Below are 20,822 nucleotides of genomic sequence, written 5' to 3' on the forward strand. Positions count from 1 at the left end.
TATACATTAGTTCAATCTCTATTTCCATTTGGCTTATTCTACTTCAGGGTGATTAATATTTTTCAAACCATTTCTTCAGTAGGAATCAATTATGTACTATACTATACTAAATATTGCTCTATTCCTAAACTAATATCTCTATGTTTGTTGACAGCTTGCAGTACTGGTCTTTTGAAATGCTTGTTCTCCTCTCTGGTTTGTTGCCTAAGCCTGAACTTGAGATGTCTGTCCTCTCCATCTGGTAATTATGTCAGTTATCTACATCTGACAAATTTACTGTACATAAAGTTAATAACAACATCTGCTTATCCACTGCCGATTGTTACTTTATTTTGGTTGAGCTCTCTTTTGATTCTTTGCAGCATTAGCACTATTGCACTTGCATATATGATACCCTTTGGCCTGGGCGCTGCTGTAAGGTTGGTATAACTGATTTAGAAATGTTTCTTAGAGCAAGTTCCTTAAGGATATGATATTGTCAGTTCGAATTCTGTTCATATATTTCATACTAACCTTTTGCAGTACAGCACACGAGTTTCCAATGAACTAGGAGCTGGACGCTCACGTGCTGCACGGTTATCAGTGCATGTTGGGGTTTGTATGGCAGCCATGGAGGCCCTCATGATAGGCTCTACTTTATTCTCTGTTCGAAATGTCTGGGGCTATGTTTATAGCAATGAAGGAGAGGTAGTTGACTACATTTCAAGCATGATGCCACTGCTTGCAGCCTCAACAGTTATTGATGCTATCCAGGGTGTTCTAGTAGGTAGATAACCTTCTCATAGATTGTCTGATCTTGAAATAATCTCGAACTATATATTTGCGAAAATCGCGATTTTATCGCGATAACATCAAAAAATCGCGATTTTTTCATTTTCCCGATAATATCGTGCCATTAATTCAATGATTTTTTATTTTGAAAAAATCGGGATTTAATCTCGAAAAAATCGCGAATTTTTGAGAAAAAATCTTTATTCTTTTTTTATTTTTTTAATTTTGCTGATTTTTTCCGATTTTTTCCCTCACCGATTTACTCCCGATAACGATTTTCACAACACTTAGTCTGTCTCTAGAAACAAAAACATTCCTTCAGAGGTCATGTTTTCTTAAACTTCAGTGTTTCTACAGGTATTGCTAGAGGATGTGGATGGCAAACATTGGGTGCCTATGTAAATCTTGGGGCATACTATGTGGTTGGCATTCCTATAGCTGTCATTTTGGCCTTTGTATTGCATGTTGGTGGCAGGGTCAGTTATCCTTCTCTTCTTGATTTTAAAATACTGAATTTGTCCTTTCAATGTTAAAAGTAGAGTGTGGGTGGAAATTTTAGTCAAATTTTCAACTCCTTTTGATAAATAGCAAAACCATGATTTCTAAGAATGGAAACGTAAATAAATCACTGATTTTATAATGTGATTCGTGCTATATTGTTCAAATTTCTTTTTCCTGTAGTCCATAGATATAAAATATTATACATTTGACGGGATTTTACCTCCCATCAGGTTGAAAACAGTTGCTCTTCATCATTTGATACTGACCTCTGAAATGGATGCCTAATATCCCACCTAATATTGAGAACGAATATGTCTAGATTATTCGTTTCCTTTCTGGGTTTGATAAGGGATGTAAGAACAAAATCTAGGACATGAGATAGCTATAAATCACCTGCCAACTCTCTTGTAACAGTCAGAGATATTAATATACGACTCCATTAGTATATCATTCAGAGCTATGACCAATAACAGTACTAAAATAAGACCGGAACTGCCAGCAACCAATACATAATCCAGCATTATTAAGGATCTCAAAACAGATAACAGAGCTACTAGCTACTTCAAATAACAGCTCTTACAGCTAGTAGAATCAACCATGTCATCAACATTAGAATGTCCATGTATAGAAATTAAACAAAAATTTCAACCTGGATGGTTGTTGCACAACAAAAACCCATTGCAGTAAAGAGATTTGAAAGAGTTTAAAGGTAGAAAATCTGAAGGAAAAACTCCAAATTTAAGCATTCTCATCTTTCCTTGACCAAAAATCTGACCCTCCTTTCCATGCTTCATATCCTGTGTTAATATATCTCCTTCCGTGGGTTCTTTTCTAGGTTCTATTGCCAATCAAGGGAGGGTCCCCGATCTGGTGGAGGTTGTTTCTCCTCCAAGGTTGAGTATGCAGAATGCATTGTCCATAAAATTGGCCATCATCATTGTCATATGTTAATTCATTTTAACTTTCTACGTTTTTAATCCTAATGTAGCTTCAATTTATCTCCATTCCGAAAAATTAGAGCCAAACCAAACTGCTCGTTTGAAGTGTTTTGAGAAGCAACTCCCTGAGGAACCAAAGACTAGCATTAAATTTTTTAATCAATCTTCATCCAAATCCTATAGATAAACAAGATGACTTCCAATTCAAAGTTAAGGAGCTCTTTACTTCCACGTAAATAGCATTGGATATTTCAATGGTTGGTTCAGAAAAACAGATCCAAACTTTAAATGACTAATGTGAGCCTGTGCTCCACTATGTCATTATATTTTCGTAGTTTACATTCTTTAACAGAAATAAAAGCACAACATTTGGATCTTTAACTTCTATGACATGTGAAATACCCTTACAATAGAAAAGCCACAAAACAGAACACAATACCTTGGAAATTCACATGGGAAACCAACAAGCAATGAAGGATTGTGCCTCTGTTTTTTTATATTATGGAGATTACAATATATATTACAATGTTGTCCAAGGTTACTATGAAGCTATGACACACTATGGTATTTTACAGCCCTCTACAATATGCTTTGGTCTCTTTGTTGCATTAGTTTCTCCTCCACACTCTTGCTCATACAATGGAGCAACAAATGGCTAGTAAAAATTTGAACTCTTTTCCCTCTTGCTATGTTTTTGATAGCTAGAATTAGGATTAGGGATAGGATTTTGAAAAACACTCGGAATCTCCATGATGCTTTTAGAAGTCTCTACTAGATTCCCATGGATTACTAACTCACCATCTTCAAATTATGGTGAGTGGACATAGTCGTCACTTGGGCCAGTGGGGAATAGTTGGACTGTTACCTTGATGGGGCCATAACTTTCACATACGAACTCGATTTTAGGTACACAGTAACTTGTTGGAAAGATTTCATTGAGACGTAAATTTTCCATGAAGGGTGATGAAACCTGCAACAATCGTCAATTGTCAACCACAAAGCTAGAAGATCCAAAAATGTGCTAGAAGTTGATGTCTTGAAATCTAATGAAGTCAAGACCATACTTGAGACATTACAAATCCTAATCCCCACAATATAGTACGTAAGTACATTTATATTGTGCTTATGTAGATCCATTTGGATTATCCCTCCCCATTTGGGGAGGCTTTTGCTCTCTAAAAGCTTTAGTTTTGAAGGAAATGAGGAAACAATTCATCAACTTTCTATTTGGTGTACCATATAGCCTTGGCTAGTAGTTGATACTTCAATCCCAGCTTCCAAAGTTCTTGTTGACCACTTCTGGTCATTCTGATCTTCTTTTGCAGAATTGTGTTCTCTAGTAATTATGCATGTGCATCTGGTTTCAAACCTTCAATGGAAGGTAAGACTTGGCCCTCTTTATTTTCAGTTGGCAGGGATGATCATGGAGTTCTAGGTTCCTTATTTGATATATAGCACACGAGATGGAGACCTTTTTGCACAAGCACATCCAACCAAGGCACAACTCTCTCCTCCACCATGTACTAATCTCCATACTCTTATTTTCTAATGATGTGGTTATCTTGGCCTCCAAGCCTAGGGGTCTAGAGAGATAGTTGGATGTGCTTGCATTGTTTTGTGAGCTTCAGGAGTTGATATTCAACATTGGGAGGTGATCTTCAATTGCTTGAAGAAGTCCATTTTAGGTTTCCACTTTAATTTGAGGGGAAGAGGTTGATATTACCACTGCATATATATATCTATGTTTGGGTCTAGGCAAGTACTCTAACCCCATGTATATAAGGGGTATGTTTCCCTTTGTCTTATAGATAGAAAGTGTTTTCAAGACCATGTTCATATCCAACCTGGACCTCATGGACTCCATCATTAGACCCATAGTTCTGTACAATTTAGACATTTGGGTAGTAAGCCGGCTCAATTTAGATTGGGATTGCATTGAGAGAGTTCAAAACCTCTCACTCCATTGCATCATGAGAAGCAAGAGGATGACCCCCTAACCCATTGTTTAGGTAAAGTTTGTGGACACACCCCTTCTGGATTGAAATACTTTGACTGGTGGAGCTATTACATATTTGAAGATTCTTTAACTTGATCTTCAATAGGGAGTAGTACCCTTATCTTGCTTACCAATCTTCAAAGGTCAACACCTAGTTCCTCCCACCTGCTCTCGGAGAGTAAGGTGCTAGTACTCAAAAGTGTCCTATTTCCTTCATTCATTTGGTATATCAATAGATCAACTTCTCTTGTTTAGGTACATTTTGAATGTTTCTAGCCATCTCTTGCTAGGAAGCAGGAAATAAATGGGATTATCAAGGAGGATATTTATAAGTAGCACATCCAAGTCCCTTGGATCACACCCTCAGGGAGCTTGAGACCCAAGATGGCTTTTTATGTGGAGGAATTCTTAGAGATTATGGAGGACCTTATATTGTGGTTCCATTATATCTATGTTGCAGGAAACAACCCACAAGTTGGCATACTCGTACCCGAAACACCCTGAAATGTCAAAACGTTGCTGAATGCGACCAAAACGTGACCGAAACACCTAGGTGGCATTTCTTCATTTGGAAATGCCACTGAAATGTTTCGGCCCAAATCAGCCTCGTTTCCATGACATTGTTGCTCCTACAGGCTCACTCAAACACCCAAGAAGGGTGTGGGACCCTTTTATTGCCACAAAAGATTTAATCTACCACTAAATTTTATCTCTAATCACTCCACAAACTAATTTATCTCTAATCAATCCACGCTCTAGTTCTACTAAAAAAGCACCTTGTTCTATTTTTGTTAATGAAGATGAGGATGAGGATTATAAGATATGTAATTGTACTTGTCATTAGCTCATGTTTTATTTCATTTTCAGCACATATAGCCACGTATAAAGGTTGATTTTGGATGTAAAGCCTCATGTATAAAGGTTGATTTTCAAATCTTGGATGTACAACCTCATTTATAAAGGATAATTTTGGATTTTGAATCATGTAATCATCTATGAGAGTTAATATAGATTGGGTTTTCCTTCTAAAATGTCATTTATGTGTCTCATTCTTTTTTTCTTGCAAGATAATGCGTTATTAACTTATTTGTAAAATGTATACACACACACACATATGACGTTTCTCCTAACATTTCCATTTTCCGGGGGTCGCTTTTCCAGTCGTACCCATTTCAGAAACTTCTAGGCATTTCAATGTTTCATGTAACTTAGCCTTATATGCATCACCACTAGATGCATGAGAACAGGATCCCCTTAGGCTGGTTTATGTGAAGAATCGATTCCCCGATTCCTACTGCAGCAAACTGATGATATTTCTCCTATTTGTTAATTACTTGAACAAATTACTTGCAATTTTCTACAACAAATATTGAAATATATACACTGTAGCCTACACAAAATAAATATTGCAGAAACTAAATATGGCACAGGAGAGAAATAAACACACACACATCTACACAGTTATTTTTGAACAATTTCCTCGAAAAAACCCAACTCGGGAAAACCAGTGCAGCAGCTGAGGGTTTTATTATTATGCAGTAGTTTTTGAGTACAAATCGTTGGATGCCCAAACTGTCTATCTGATACAGAGAAAAACTGGCAAAGAGTTAGTGAGAAAAATCTCACATTGATTTGGGATATTCAACACTGAACAGAGACAGGCTAGCTAGCCCCATGCTGCCTCTGCGCAGCTTCTGCGTCAATCCTATGTAGCTCTGCGTCACCTCCTCTTTTTATCTCTTGTTGTCTAGAAATTCCATCCACTGGCCCTCCAGTCTCACACCCCGGCTTCTGGCACTAGATCTCGACTCTCCCAGCTGAATTTCGAACTCCCTCTGAAGCTATACGCTGCCTCTGTGTGGCACTGCATTGCCTCACTATACTGCTCTATGCCTTCTTTACCTTGCACTCTCTGGACCTGGAAAACTCTCCTCCGAACTACTATCAAGCCCCTCGCTGCAAGACGATCACTTGATCTTACTCCAACAACTCAACGTTGCTACTCTTGAGAAATTCGATCTCTTGATCTCTCTCACTCGATGTGTTCTCCAAGTGCCCATCAAGCTCCTTATAATCTCTCGTTGGAGCACCAACGACCAAGATTAAAACATAATCAAAGGCTAAGATTAACTGGGAGTTGATCCTCGTCTTCTTCTAGAAGATTCACACCAGATTTAATTAATACCCTTTAATTAACCAGAATTCCTAAGTTTAGACTAAGGGAACCATTTTAAAAAGTTAATTATTTTAATTAAATCATCTCTAGGTGGAATTTTCCAAAGCGATTTTTGGGTATTGGAGAATGCATGTGTCTTAGCCTTTCTGAAAAATATCAAGGCTAGAGACATCTGATGATACAAAAATCAACACTCCCTCTTAGCGAGGAATGTGCTCTAGTGCAACAACCCACTGAAGTATCACTCTATCTCTGCACCATCTCCTGCTGCGTTGCTGATGTTTGGCTACTGTTGCCCACCAATCACTGCGCAACTCTGATAAACTTTGCATTTGTGCTGTTGCTGACCTCGCTGAACTACTGCCAACACTGCATATGCACTGCAACTCCCTCTCCATTTGTTGCTACTGCAACCGCAACAATTGCAACGGAAAAGCATCCAAAATACTGAACCAACTGTGGTTAGTATGATGCATGTGTCGCCTTAGTCCTAACTGCTACTAGACTCTGCTCTATGACAACTGCACTGTTGCCAAATCTGCACTACGCTGCCCAACATCTGAACTACTACTAGCTACTGCATATGTCACTCTAGCACCTGACTACACCAACTGCCACTGATCCATCCTGCTACTGCATACTATGGGCTCCCATAGCAAGGTATTGATTCATGAGGTGGACCTCCTCAAGAATCCTACCCATCTTGTAGCTCTCAGGGGCTACAAAACCAAATCACCCCACCTCACTCCTGAAGGTATGGTTGTCATCATTGCGAAATTTGATCTACTCATACTGTTGTTGTTATTGCTATGTTGATACTTCTGCAACTACTGCAATAATGAGTTGATCTCCCCAGATCCAGAAGTACTAGCCTCTATAGGGCTACTCCCTTTGAAACTAGACTCCCTCTAAGTCTCGATCTCCCTATGGGAAATCTCTATACTCCCTTCTGGCAACTCACACAGTCCTGCACTGGAAACTGGATTGCGAAGGTTTGCGCTGGGAATCTCCTGGCTGGAATTGCACCTGCATACTACAACTAGGCAATTCACTTTGCCTGTGTCATTGCAACTAGTTCTGCAACTGTCTTCCGAAAACTGACTGCAACTAGCTATGCAACTGTCATTTGAATGACTAGTTGCATCTATTGACACTGTGATCCTCCTGCTACTGATTATGTTGGGCTTCCATACCAAGGATACTGATCTATGTGAGAAATCTACGGCAGCTGGATCTAATTTGTTTCTCTTCCATGGATCTTGCCAATTCGTGGCCATCTCTGGAAATGTCGAATTCCTCCTCTTCTCCTTTGCCCAGCTGCAGACTGTCTCTACGCACTCCCTATTGGAGTGGGAAAATTAGCTCACAACTACTACTGCTCTACTAGGAAAATTCGAACTTCTAGGTTAGAAGTCCCTTGAGAAAAGAATTCCCTTTGTGTGTGCTCTTCCTTCCTCTTGACGCTATTTTGCACTAGCAACCTGCCGCAAAACAACTGCATCCCAGCTGAAGATTTGCTCCGTAAGGAAAATACTACGTCTCTCTTTGCCTCTGGTAAGCTCTGATGTGGAAAGTCTAGTTTCTCTGTCAACTCTCTCAGAGAAATAAATTTTCCTCAAAAACTGACCCCTTGGCCCAAGGACTACGCTGCCTCTTGAGCATTTCAAACTGTTTCCTCTGTAGAGATTCAAAATTATTCCTTCCTTCTACTACTAAGCTCTCCGGCTTACGATCTGTGGTCTAATACCTTGTGAAGAATAAGTTACTTGATTCCTACTGTAGCAAACTGATGATATTTCTCCTATTTGTTAATTACTTTGAACAAATTGCTTGCAATTTTCTACAACAAATATCGAAATATATACATTGCAGCCTACACAAAATAAATACTGCGGAAACTAAATAGGACACAGGAGAGAAATAGACACACACAGATCTACATAGTTGTTTTTAGACAATGTCCCCGGAAAAACCCAACTCGACAAAACCGATGCAGCAGTTGAGGGTTTTATTATTATGCAGTAGTTTCTGAGTACAAATCGTTGGATGCCCAAACAGGCTATCTGATACAAAGAAAAATTGGCTATCTGATACAGAGAAAAACTGGCAAAGAGTTAGTGAGAAAAATCTCATACTGATTCGGGAGATTCAACACTGATCAGAGACAGGTTGGTTGGCCCCACGCTGCCTCTGTGCAGCTTCTGTATCAATCGTACACAGCTCTCCGTCACACTTGCTGGGCTCTGCATCACCTCCTCTTTCGATCTCTTGTTGTCTGGAAATTCGACCCTTTGGCCCTCCGATCTCACACCCCGGCTTCTAGCACTAGATCTCGACTCTCCCAGCTGAATTTCGAACTCCCTCTGAAGCTCTGCGCTGCCTCACTGAACTGCTCTATGCCTTCTCTGCCTTGCACTCTCCGGATCTGGAAAACTCTCCTCCGGATTACTATCCCTGCCCCTCACTGCAAGAAGATCACTCGATCTTACTTCGACAACTCAACGCAGCTACTCTTGAGAAATTTGATCTCTTGATCTCTCTCACCCGATGTGTTCTCCAAGTGCCCATCAAGGTCCTTCTTATAATCTCTCGTTGGAGCACCAACAGCCAAGATTAAAACATAATCAAAGGCTAAGATTAACTGGGAGTTGATCCTCGTCTTCTTCTAAAGATTCACACCAGATTTAATTAATACCCTTTAATTAACTAGATTTCCTAAGTTTAGACTTAGGGAACTATTTTAAAAAGTTAATTATTTTAATTAAATCATCTCTAGGTGGAATTTTCCCAAACGATTTCTAGGTATCAGAGAATGCATATCTTAGCCTCTCTGCAAAATCTCGAGACTAGAGCACATCCGACGCTACAAAAGTCAACACTCCCTCTTAGCGAGGAATGTGCTCTAGAGCTGCAACCCACTGAAGCATCACTCTATCTCTGCACCATCTCCTGCTGCGCTGCTAATGTTTGGCTACTGCTGCCCACCAATCACTGCGCAACTCTGATAAACTCTACATTTGTGTTGCTGCTGGCCCTGCTGAAATGTTGCCAGCACTGCAACTACACTTGTAATGCTCCTAAGTAGGAATACAAGTGATACAAGCATACAATCAGTTCAGCAAATAGAAAAACGAAATAGATACTAAGCACCCATGGAAATGCTGGAAATAAAGAACTGTTGAGCCATTTTATTACGTCTTCAAGAGAAAAATACAATAGTAAATAGAATGGTGCACCTGGGCTTATCTCAATGGACAAGCATGACCAAACCCAGGTGAGCAATAGCTGAATTGGTGGTTGCTACAGTTGTTGCAGCAATCTGCACTGCGCTGCCTAGAAAACTACTCTTTCTGCTGACTTCGAATGGCTGGAAACACCACTTCTCGTGCTCAGAAAATTATGAGATTCGAGCTCTTGACTCCTTGGCCTAAACCCAAAAAAACCCATGAAGAAATTTAGCTGGTTCAGACTTCTGAAATTCGACCCCTAAGGAGCCCAACTTTGGCTGCAACTGTAAAACTCGGTCTGCTGGATTCTAATTGTAAAACCTCCTGGAAAGTGTCCAAAAGTGCTGGGCTGATCCCTCCTACAAATCTCCTGACTTCCTGGATGAGTTTCCGGGTTGTAGCTCTTGCCCCCAAGACCCACGAAATTGCTGGACTGGCCCTTTGCGCTGTCTCCCAGACCTGGAATTCGAACTGTTGGGTTGCTGGTTTCTTTGGCTCCAAAGCTCTCAAGAAATATTGGCCTAATGTTGTCCTTCAGATTCCTTGGCTCCTCCAACAAATCGCTGATCTATTGTGGCTCAATCTCGTTCTGCGTGTTTTCGTGGTAGCCCAGAAATACGCATTTCTTGAGTGTGGTTGAATGATGGTGTTGTAGAAAACTCCCAGATCTCCTGAAACACCGATGGAACTGCCTTCCTAGGGCGGGCACTCAAGGGCCCCCGAACAACCAGTTGATTCGGCTAAGTAGTTGAACGAACAGTCAAGAAAATTCGATTTGCAAGGTGAATGAATGATGCAAATGAGAGCCTCCTCCTCCTTTTGTCTTCATGGGCCTTCCTTGCCTCATGTGGGCCCCTCCATTCAGCATTTTGAATTCCCTCCAAGCCATTCGAATGGCCTAGTTCGAATTCCCACGTGGGTGGCCCCCACCTTCCACTAGCAACCAAATTAAACTGAAATTTCTCCTAAGTCCCTAAGTCGAAACTGCTGGGTCCTTTTCCTTAGCCAAAAATGTGCAAAAATGTGTAGAGACACCCTGTTACAAATGTGTTTGAGAAGGGACATGACAGTCCTCCCCTCCCAAATGTTGCTTGCCCTCAAGCAACCTCAGAGCTGGGTGCTCCAAAATGTGCTCACCCTCCCAGGTGGCATCCTCATCCGGCAAGTTCTTCCAGCGTACCAAGAACTCCCTGATGGTCCTACTCCTCAGCTTCCTCTCCCTCCTCTCCAAGATGGTCTCAGGCTCCAAAACCAAGTGGCCCTCATCATCCAGTGGGGGTAACTCTGCTGCTGCTGTCACCTGTTGCCCCAGCACCTTTTTAAGGCACGAGACATGAAATACATTGTGAATCCTGCTCCCCGGAGGCAGCTCCAGCTCATAGGCCACCTCCCCAACTCGTCTGATCACCCGGTATGGCCCATAGAAGCGGGGTTGTAGCTTCTCGGCCCCCTTCTGCTTCAATGTGGACTGCCTGTACGGTTGTAGCCGGAGGTACACCAAGTCCCCCTCCTCGAAATGCCTCTTTGTCCGGTGTCGGTCTACGTACACCTTCTGCTGGTTTTGTGTTGTCACCAAGTTATCCTTGAGAGCCTTGAGGATGTCTTGGCTCTCTTGGATCCAATCTTTGGCCTTTGGGGCCCGACTGTCTCCAAAAACAACATCAGCAAAAGATAATGCATCATATCCATACAAAGCACGGAAAGGAGTCATACCAATGGACATGTGGTGGGTGGTGTTGTAGCAGTACTCGCCCAAATGCAGCCACCGGATCCAAGCCCTCTGTTATCCTATCATGTAGTTCCTCAAATACCCCTCCAGCCACTGATTAACTCTCTTTGTCTGGCCATCTGTCTGGGGGTGGTAGCTCGTGCTAGGAGTGAGCTCGGTACCGACCAATCTGAAAAGCTCCTGCCAAAAGCCTCCCATGAACCTATTGTCCCTATCACTCACAATGTTCTTAGGAAGCCCGTGCAACCGGAAGATCTCCCTAAAGAACAACTCTGCAACCTGTGCAGTCGAATACCTGGTGGGGATGGCGAAAAAGTGGGCATATTTGGTCAATCGGTCGACCACTACATAAATGCAGTCCTTGCCCTGCACTGTGGGGAGCCCTGTGATGAAATCCATAGATATGCTTTCCCATTTCCCCTCGGGGATGGGAAGCGGTTGTAGCAATCCTGTAGGGTGAATCATCTCCCCCTTGTTTTGCTGACATGCCTCACACTCCTATACATGCTTCAACACGTCCCCATTGAGGCCCTTCCACGTGAATCTGTCCCTGATTGCCATATATGTCTTCCAAAACCCCTGTTGTCCAGATAGTGGCGAGTCATGTGCTGCCTGGAGCACTCTCTCTCTCAACTACGAGCTGCGCACCAGAAAAATGTGCCCCTTGTAATAGGTGACCTCATCCATCACTCGGTAGCACTCATCTGCATGGGTACCTTCCGAGATCTCCCTTGCCCTCCTGTCCTTGGAGTACTCCACCAGTAGTTGAGCCTTCCAATCATGGCAGATGCTCATGAGTGATAGACCAGCGAGTCTCCGAGATAGAGCATCAACCACCACATTGTGCTTTCCTCGCACATACTCTATATCGAAGTCATTGGCCTTCACCTTGCTGACCCATCTCTGTTGCCTATCATTGAGGCCTTGCTACCCCATGAAGTGACGAAGACTATTGTGATCAGTCTTCACTCGAAACCTGTTGCCTACCAAGTACTGTCGAAATTTGGCCAATGCATGCATGATGGCCAGCATCTCTTTGTCATATATGGAATATGATCACTCATGTGGTAGGAGCTTCCAACTCTCGAAAGCAATGGGGTGTCCATCCTATGATAGAACTGCTCCAACTCCCTCCCCAGATGCATCACACTCCACGGTGAAGGGCTGGGAAAAATCTGGAAGTGCTAAGACCGGGCAACTGCTCATCACCTCCTTGAGGCGATCAAAGGCTACTTGTGCTCCATCAGTCCATGCGAAAGCCCCTCTCTTGGTCAAATCTGTCAAGGGTGCTGCCAGCTATGAAAACCCCTTGACAAACTTCCTGTAGTAGGTGCAGATACCCAAGAAACCCCTCAATGTTTTCACATCTCGGGGCACTGGCCAGTCACGGATAGCATGTATCTTCTCCTCATGGACCTTCACCCCATCAACACCAATGATATGCCCTAAGTAGAGCATCTTTGTCAAGCCAAACTCACACTTGGATAGTTTGGCATAAAACTGCTGCTCCTCCAGAATACGTAGCACCTCCAAGTGCTGGAGATGCTCCTCCCACATCCGGCTGTAAATCAAAATATCATCAAAGAAAACTAACACAAACCTCCTCAACTGTCTCTGGAAGACATAGTTCATGCACGACTGGAAGGTAGTCGAAGCGTTGGTCAACCCAAATGGCATGACCAAGAACTCGAAGTGCCCATAGTGGCACCTGAAAGTTGTCTTAGGGATGTCCTGATCCCTCACCCTGATCTGATGGTGCCCGGAATGCAGATCGATCTTAGAGAAGTACTTGGCTCCTCTAAGCTCATCCATCAACTCATCTATGTGGGGGATGGGGTACCTGTTCTTCAGTGTTTTCCGGTTGAGGGCCTGGTAGTCAATGCACATGCGTAAGGTCCCATCCTTCTTCTTCACCAGTACTACTGAAGAAGCGAAGGGACTGGAACTTGGCCTGATATGGCCCAATGCCAACAACTCCTGAATGGCCCTCTCAATCTCATCCTTATAGGCCTTAGGATGCCTATAAGGGGTAGTGATCACCGCCTGCACACCTGGCTCCAACTCAATAGTGTGCTCGAATCCCCTGTCTGGCGGCTGCCCTGGTGGAATATCCCCAAACACCACTGCGTATCTGTCCAACAAGGCCTGTATGTCTGGTGGTGGTGGTTGGGCCTGTCCCCCAACCTCTGAAATCCTCAGCTCCACTGCCCATGCGATGTCCCCATGTCGCAGATCTGCCTCCATCCTGTGGGCTGAGACTGTCTGGGGTGGATAGGAATGCATGCCTCTGAGAACTACTGGTTTTCCATTTGGCCTGGTAAACTCCATCTCTAGTTTCTTCCAGTCAGTAGTGACTCGCCCAAGGGAGTACAACCACTGGACACCCATCACTACGTTGGTGTCTGGCACATCGACCACAAAGAAGTGGTTCGTCATCGAGTAGTTCCCCATAACTACTGTCAAAGCAGGCACATACCGAGTGCACTGCATGGTATGGTCACCTGGTACTAGGACTGAAAAGCCCTCAAACTCAGTCATGGTGAGGCCCCTCCTCTGAACCAACTGGGCATCTATGAAGTTGTGGGTAGCCCCACTGTCAACTAGGACTGACACCCGTTGTCCCTGTATGGTGCCTCTGATCCTCAATGTCAAGAATTTGGGGACCCTGCATAAAGAAGCAAGGACTCCCCCGGATGGGGCAAAGGATGCCCCTCCCTGTGGAGGTGGTGGTGGTGGCCCCCTATCTGTCGGACTCTCACCATCTCCCACACTGCACTCCTGCCGCTGCTTCAACTCGTCCTCCTGGTCACTGTCTAAAAAGACCTCAATATAATGTGCTTTGTCGGCAGTGCACCGATGGCCTGGTGCCCAGGGCTCCCTGCATGTGAAGCACAACTTCCTCCTCCTGAGGTCCTTTCATGTCTCATCATCCAGCTGCCCCCACCCCTGTGTGGTCCTCTAAGGTGGAGGTCTAGTGTCATGCCCCTTCTATGGGAAAGGGGTCCGTGCAGGAAAAGGCGCTCTAGTCTTGGGGATGGCCCCCTGTAGATCTCTAGTGCACAAAACTGCCTCCTGCAGCGTGGAGGGTCTGTGTGACTTCACCAATCCACGCAGGGGCTCAAGTAAGCCCTCAATGAAGGTGTATACCCTCCGAGCCTCTGATAGATCCGGAACCATCACTGACACTCGCAGAAACTCTGAAATACACTGCTCTAGGTTGCCTGTCTGGCGCAGTTGGGTCAACTCCCTGAAATGGGCCTCCGGATACCTCTGGTCAAAACGTTCCACCACCCACCTAGTGAAATCCTCATAAGAAGCCGCATTGGCATGCCCCAGGGTGAACAAGCCATGAAACCACCAATCATGGGCTTCCCCCTCCATGTGCAGCGTGGCCATCTTGATGGCTTCCTGTTTTGTCATCCGGTTGAGCTGGAAGTAGGTGTCCATCTTCTCAACCCAAGCCCTAGCAGTGCACTTGGCAGTGCCATCGAATGTAGGGAAGTACATCCTCCCTATGGTCCTCTGCAGCTCATAGCTCTGTGTACCTTGTCCTCCATAGCCCTTTCTCTTCTCACTCTGCTTGAGCTTGCAGAAATATCTGAAAGAGAGTGCTTCCTTGAAGTCTACATCCATAGATTGCCACTCTCTGAAATGATCTCCCATCTGTGTGGGGTCTTCACCTCTTGTTCGTTCGATTTGTTCCACAGGTACGAAAGAGGGCAGTGTGGCTCGAGTTGGCCCAGTAGCTGATGGGTGTGGTGTTGTTGGTGAGGGATGATCGAATTGCTGGGAGGCTCTAGAAGTTTCCCCAAATAGAAACCCTCTAGGAGTGGTTCTCTCTCTGTTCTGCATCTTTATCTCCTCTATCATCTCTTTCTGGCCCTTGGCTAAGTCATTAAAAGCCCTGAGGCAATGTTACCAGACTCAGAATCGGCAATAAATCGGCGAGGCAAAAGAGCGAAGAGTTTTAATCAGCTCGGGAAAAAATCGGGATTCATACTCTGCACATACTCTGCTCATTCACCAAAACTTTGGTAGTGATACGCCAGATTTGAAGAGATTCGCCATTCGAATCTTAAACCAAGCATGCAGTGCTTCAGGTTGTGAGCACAACTGGAGCATGTTTGAGAAAATACATTCTAAGAAGCGCAACCGATTGACACAAAAGCGCTTAAATGACTCCGAGCTTCAATGGAGTGTGGTTTGCAGCTGTGACAATGGAGCGGACAATGGAGCGAGGTGTGGTTTGCGACTGTGACAATGGAGCGATAATGGAGTGGCTTGCCACTGTTTGCGACTATATCAATGGAGCGGACAGACAAACTAACCTAAAACTTTAAAACTAAATCAAAATCGCACCCGCAGATTTTTAACACACACTCGGCAAACGCGACAAAGTTGGCTTACTCGGGGACTCTGCGAGTCAAACTCGCGTTGAACACAAGTCAAACTCGGTCAATGCAAGTTTGACTCGCAGAGTTTTGAGTCGCCTCTTTTGGTGAACGAGCAGAGTATGAATTGCGAGTAATCGGCATACTCGACGATTCCTGTTTCATTGCCCTCATGAGGCTGTCGAAAGCCATCTCTTCCCTGCTCTTAGGTTCCATCATGTCCTCTTCTACCACTGCTTTCCCCCTGTCCTCCGTGTCTGGAGTAATCTCCAGCTCTCTTTCTCTGCTCCAGTACCTCTGCCTTCTGTATGTGATGTTCTGCCGGTCCCCTTCTCTCATAAGAGAAAATTACCACAGCTGAGCCAAGATCTAGGCTCTGATACCACTTTAAAGTTCCTAAGTAGGAATATAAGTGATATACAAGCATACAATTAGTTCAGCAAATAGAAAAACGAAATAGATACTAAGCACCCATGGAAATGCTGGAAATAAGGAACTGCTAAGCCATTTTATTACGTCTTCAAGAGAAAAATACAATAGTAAATATAATGTTGCACCTGGGCTTGTCTCAATGGACAAGCATGACCAAACCTAGGTGAGCAATAGTTGAATCGATGGCTGCTACAGCTGCTGCACCAATCAGCATTGCACAGCCCAGGCTCTTTCTGTTGACTTCGAATGGATGGAACAACCACTTCCCATGCTCAGAAAATTATGAGATTCAAGCTCCTGACTCCTTGGCCTAAACCCAGAAAAACCCACGAAGGAATTTAGCTGGTTTAGACTTCTGAAATTCGACCCCCAAGGAGCCCAACTTCAACTGCAACTGCAAAACTCGGCCTGCTGGATTCTAACTGTAAAACCTCCTGGAAAGTGTCCAAAAGTGTTGGGTTGATCCCTCCTACAAATCTCCTGACTTCCCGGATGAGTTTCCGGGCTGTAGCTCTTGCCCCCAAGACCCACGAAATTGCTGGACTGGCCCTCTGCGCTATCTCCCATGCCTGGAATTTGAAATGTTGGGTTGTTGTTTTCTTTGGCTCCAAAATTCTCAAGAAATGTTGGCCTAATGTTGTCCTTCAGATTCCTTGGCTCCTCCGGAAAATGGTTGATCTACTGTGGCTCAATCTCCTTCCGCGTGTTTTCCTGGTGGCCCAGAAATATGCATTTCCTGAGTGTGGTTGAATGATGGTGTTGTAGAAAACTCCCAGATCTCCTGAAATGTTGATGGAACTGCCTTCCTAGGGCAAGCACTCAAGGTCTCCCGAAGGTAAGGTTGAATCTCCCGCTTGAGAGATTCGTGGCTGAACAACCAGTTGACTCAGCTAAGCAGCTGAGTGAATAGTCAAGTAAATTTGATTTGCAAGGTGAATGAATGATGCAAATGAGAGCTTCCTCCTCCTTTTGTCTTCATGGGCCTTCCTTGCCTCATGTGGGCCCCTCCATTCAGCATTTCGAATTCCCTCCAAGCCATTCAAATGGCCTAGTTTGAATTCCCATGTGGTGGCCCCCACCTTCCACTAGCAACCAAATTAAATTGAAATTTCTCCTAAGTCCCTAAGTCGAAACTGTTGGGTCCTTTTCCTTAGCCAAAAATGTGCAAAAATGTGTAGAGACACCCTATTACAAATGTGTTTGAGAAGGGACATGACATGATTACAACTCCCTCTCCATCTGTCGTTACTGCAACTACAACCACTGCAACGGAAAAGCATCCAAAATACTGAGCCAACTATGGTCAGTATGATGCATCTGTCACCAGAGTCCTAACTGCTACTAGACTCTACGCTGTCACTAAAGCCTCTGCGCTGCTGCTGACTCTGCTCTATGTGAAAATTCCTTAAACCTGGAATCCCTACTGCAACACACTGATGTTACTTCTCCTACTTGTTAATCCATACAAGTTATTTACAGTGTTCTATGGTAAATATTGAAGTAAATACTACTGCATCCTTCGCTTAATTAAAAATAATATGCCGAAACAAGAAACTGAACAGGAAAATATACAACACAAGTGACAGTTATTTTAGGACAAATGTCCCCGAAAAAACCCGATGCGGGAAACTGGTGCAGTAGATCTTAGGGTTTTATTATTATGCAGTAGTAATTTATGAATACAACTTCTGGATGCCTTCCCGACAATCCAGTTACAGAGAATATCACTGACAGAGAGATCTGTGAGATTATCTCACACTATCACTGGAAATCCTAGTTGATCCAGCCCCTGAATGACTGCCCCTAGCCGCCCCTAGTCACATCTGCGTTGCCTCTATGCAGTGTCTGCGTCAGCCTAGCGTCAAACCCTCTGGGGACAGCGTCACTCCTCCAGCTGATCGATTTGTTGCCTAGGAACTTCAATTTCTGCCTCTCGGTCTCACACCCTGGCTCTCAGCTTCTGAAATCGACTCCAACAAATTTTCGAACTTCCTCTCGGCTTCTGCGTTGCCTCTACATGGGCCTGCATAGCTCTGCGTCAACCCCTCTGGCTCTACGTTGCCACTGCTGGATCTCCCTCTGCCTTCTCTGCTAAGTATTCTCTGACCGGGAAAGATTTCCCTTCAAATACTATCCCTGCCCCTCACTGCAAAAGCTCACTTCGAATTTCTCATCGACAGCTGCTTTGCTTCAGAAATTCGATCTTCTAAACTCTCTCTATGTATCTTCCAAATGACCCTCAAGCCTCCTTAAATAATCTTCTCGTTGACATTCAATGACCCAGATTAGAAGCTAATCAATGGATAAGATCATTTCTGCTTGATCCTCGTCTTCTTCTAGAAGTTACACCCACAGTTAGATTAATACCCATTAATTATTTTAATTTCCTAAGTTTAGACTTAGGGTCCCATTAAAAATAATTAATTATTTTAATAAAATTGTCTCCGTGTGGAATTTCCCAAAACGCTTTCTGGGTTCTTTGGAATACATGTGCCCAAGCCTCCCTACAAAATTTGAGATTTAGAGAACATTCGATGCTACCAGAAATCAACACTCTATGCCAACTGCACTCTTGCCAACTCTGCACTACGCTGCCTAGCATCTAACCTGCTACTAGCTACTGCATCTGTCACTCTAGCACCTGACTGCACCAACTGCCACTGATCCATCCTGCTACTGCATACTATGGGCTCCCGTAGCAAGGTATTGATTCATGAGGTGGACCTCCCCAAGAATTCTGCCCATCTTGTGTCTCTCTAGGGCTACAAAACCAAATCACCCCACCTTACTCCTGGAGGTATGGTTGTCATCATCATGAAATTTGATCTACTCATACTGTTGTTGTTACTGCTCTGTTGACGCTTCTGCAACTACTGCAATAATGAGTTTGATCTCCCCAGATCCAGAAGTACTAGCCTCCATAGGGCTACTCCCTTTGAAACTAGACTCCCTCTGAGTCTCGGTCTCCCTATGGGAAATCTCTCTACTCCCTTTTGGCAACTCACATAGTCCTCCTGCATTGGAAACTGGACTGTGAAGGTCAGCGCTGGGAATCTCCTGGCTAGAACTGCCAGTGTTGTGAAAATCATTATCGGGAGTAAATCGGTGAGGGGAAAAAATCGGAAAAAATTGTAATAATCGGTAAAAATCGGCAAAATTATATTAAAAAAAAAAATCAAGACTTTTTCCCAAAAAATCACGATTTTTTCGGGATTAAATCCCGATTTTTTCAAAATGAAAAAATCATTGAATTAATCGCACGATATTATCACGAAAATGAAAAAATCGCGATTTTTTGATGTTATCGCGATAAAATCGCGATTTTCGCAACACTGAGAACTGCACCTGCATACTGAAAGCGGGCAATTCACTCTACCTGTGTCACTGCAACTAATTCTGCAACTGTCTTCCAAAAACTGACTGCAACTAGCTATGCAACGGTCATTTGAATGATTAGCTGTGTCTACTGACACTGTGATCCTCCTGCTATTGATTATGTTGGGCTCCCGTAGCAAGGATATTGATCTATGTGAGAAATCTGCAGCAACTGGATCTAATTTGCTGCTCTTCAATGGATCCTTCCCATCCGTGGCCATCTCTGCAAATGTCGAATTCCTCCTCTTCTACTCTGCGCATCTGCTAACTGGCTCTATGCACTCCCTGCTGGAGTGGAAAAATCTGCTCACAACTACTGTTTCTTTGCTAGGAAAATTTGAACTTTTGTGCTAGAAGTCCCTTGAGAAAAAAATTCCCTTCGTGTGTGATCTTCCTTCCTCCTGACACTGTTTTGCACTAGCAACCTGTGGCAAAATAATTGGGTCCTAGCTGAAGATATTTTCCGCAAGGAAAATACTGCTTCTCCCTCTACCTCTGGTAAGCTCTGATCTGGAAAATCTAATTTCTCTGTCAACTCTCTCAGAGAAATAAATTTTCCTCAAAAACTGACCCTCCTGGCTCAAGGGTTGCGCTGCCTCTTGAGGATTTTGAATTGTTGCCTCTGCAGAGATTCGAAATTCCTCCTCCCTTCTGCTACTAAGCTCTCCGGCTTATGATCGGTGCTCTGATACCTTATGAAGAATCCATTACCCGATTCCTACTGCAACAAACTGATGACATTTCTCCTATTTGTTAATTACTTGAACAAATTGCTTGCATTTTTCTACAGCAAATATTGAAATATATACACTGCAGCCTACACAAAATAAATACTGCGCAAACTAAATATGGTACAGGAGAGAAATAAACGCACACACATCTACACAGTTGTTTTTGGACAATGTCCCTGGAAAAACCCAACTCAAGAAAACCAGTGCAACAACTGAGGGTTTTATTATTATGCAGTAGTTTCTGAGTACAAATCGTTGGATGCCCAAACTGGCTATCTGATACAAAGAAAAACTGGCAAAGAGTTAGTGAGAAAAATCTCACACTGATTCGGGAGATTCGACACTAATCAGAGACAGGTTGGTTGGCCCCACGCTGCCTCTGCGCAGCTTCTACGTCAATCCTATGCAGCTCTGCGTCACACTTGCTGGGCTCTGCGTCACCTCCTCTTTTGATCTCCTATTGTCTGGAAATTCAACCCTCTAGCCCTTCGGTCTCACACCTCAGCTTTTGGCACTAGATCTCGACTCTCCCAGTTGAATTTCAAACTCCCTTTG

The 20,822-nt window shown here is 43.7% G+C and overlaps 1 protein-coding gene across 3 annotated transcripts in view; it reads left to right on the plus strand.

Annotated features, from left to right (window-relative positions):
* The window catches only part of LOC149179314 (protein DETOXIFICATION 16-like), a 95,136-nt gene that overhangs the window by 27,916 nt on the left and 46,398 nt on the right, over positions 1 to 20,822 (plus strand). For 2 of the 3 annotated variants that reach the window (XR_016258259.1, XM_089420589.1), the window contains exons 3-6: positions 155 to 241; positions 363 to 419; positions 528 to 766; positions 1,129 to 1,247. Coding sequence is in view for 1 of the 3 variants with exons in the window: in XM_089420589.1 (XP_089276715.1) it covers positions 155 to 241; positions 363 to 419; positions 528 to 766; positions 1,129 to 1,247 (502 nt within the window). In the remaining 2 variants the exon portion in view is untranslated. The remainder of the gene's footprint in view (positions 1 to 154; positions 242 to 362; positions 420 to 527; positions 767 to 1,128; positions 1,248 to 20,822) is intronic. The other variant, XR_016258260.1, reaches the window with a different exon arrangement.

This window comes from Pinus tabuliformis, chromosome 4_1 (assembly GCF_031772625.1).
Source record: "Pinus tabuliformis cultivar Carrire ecotype Pingquan chromosome 4_1, CPIR1, whole genome shotgun sequence".
Taxonomy (NCBI): Eukaryota; Viridiplantae; Streptophyta; class Pinopsida; order Pinales; family Pinaceae; genus Pinus; species Pinus tabuliformis.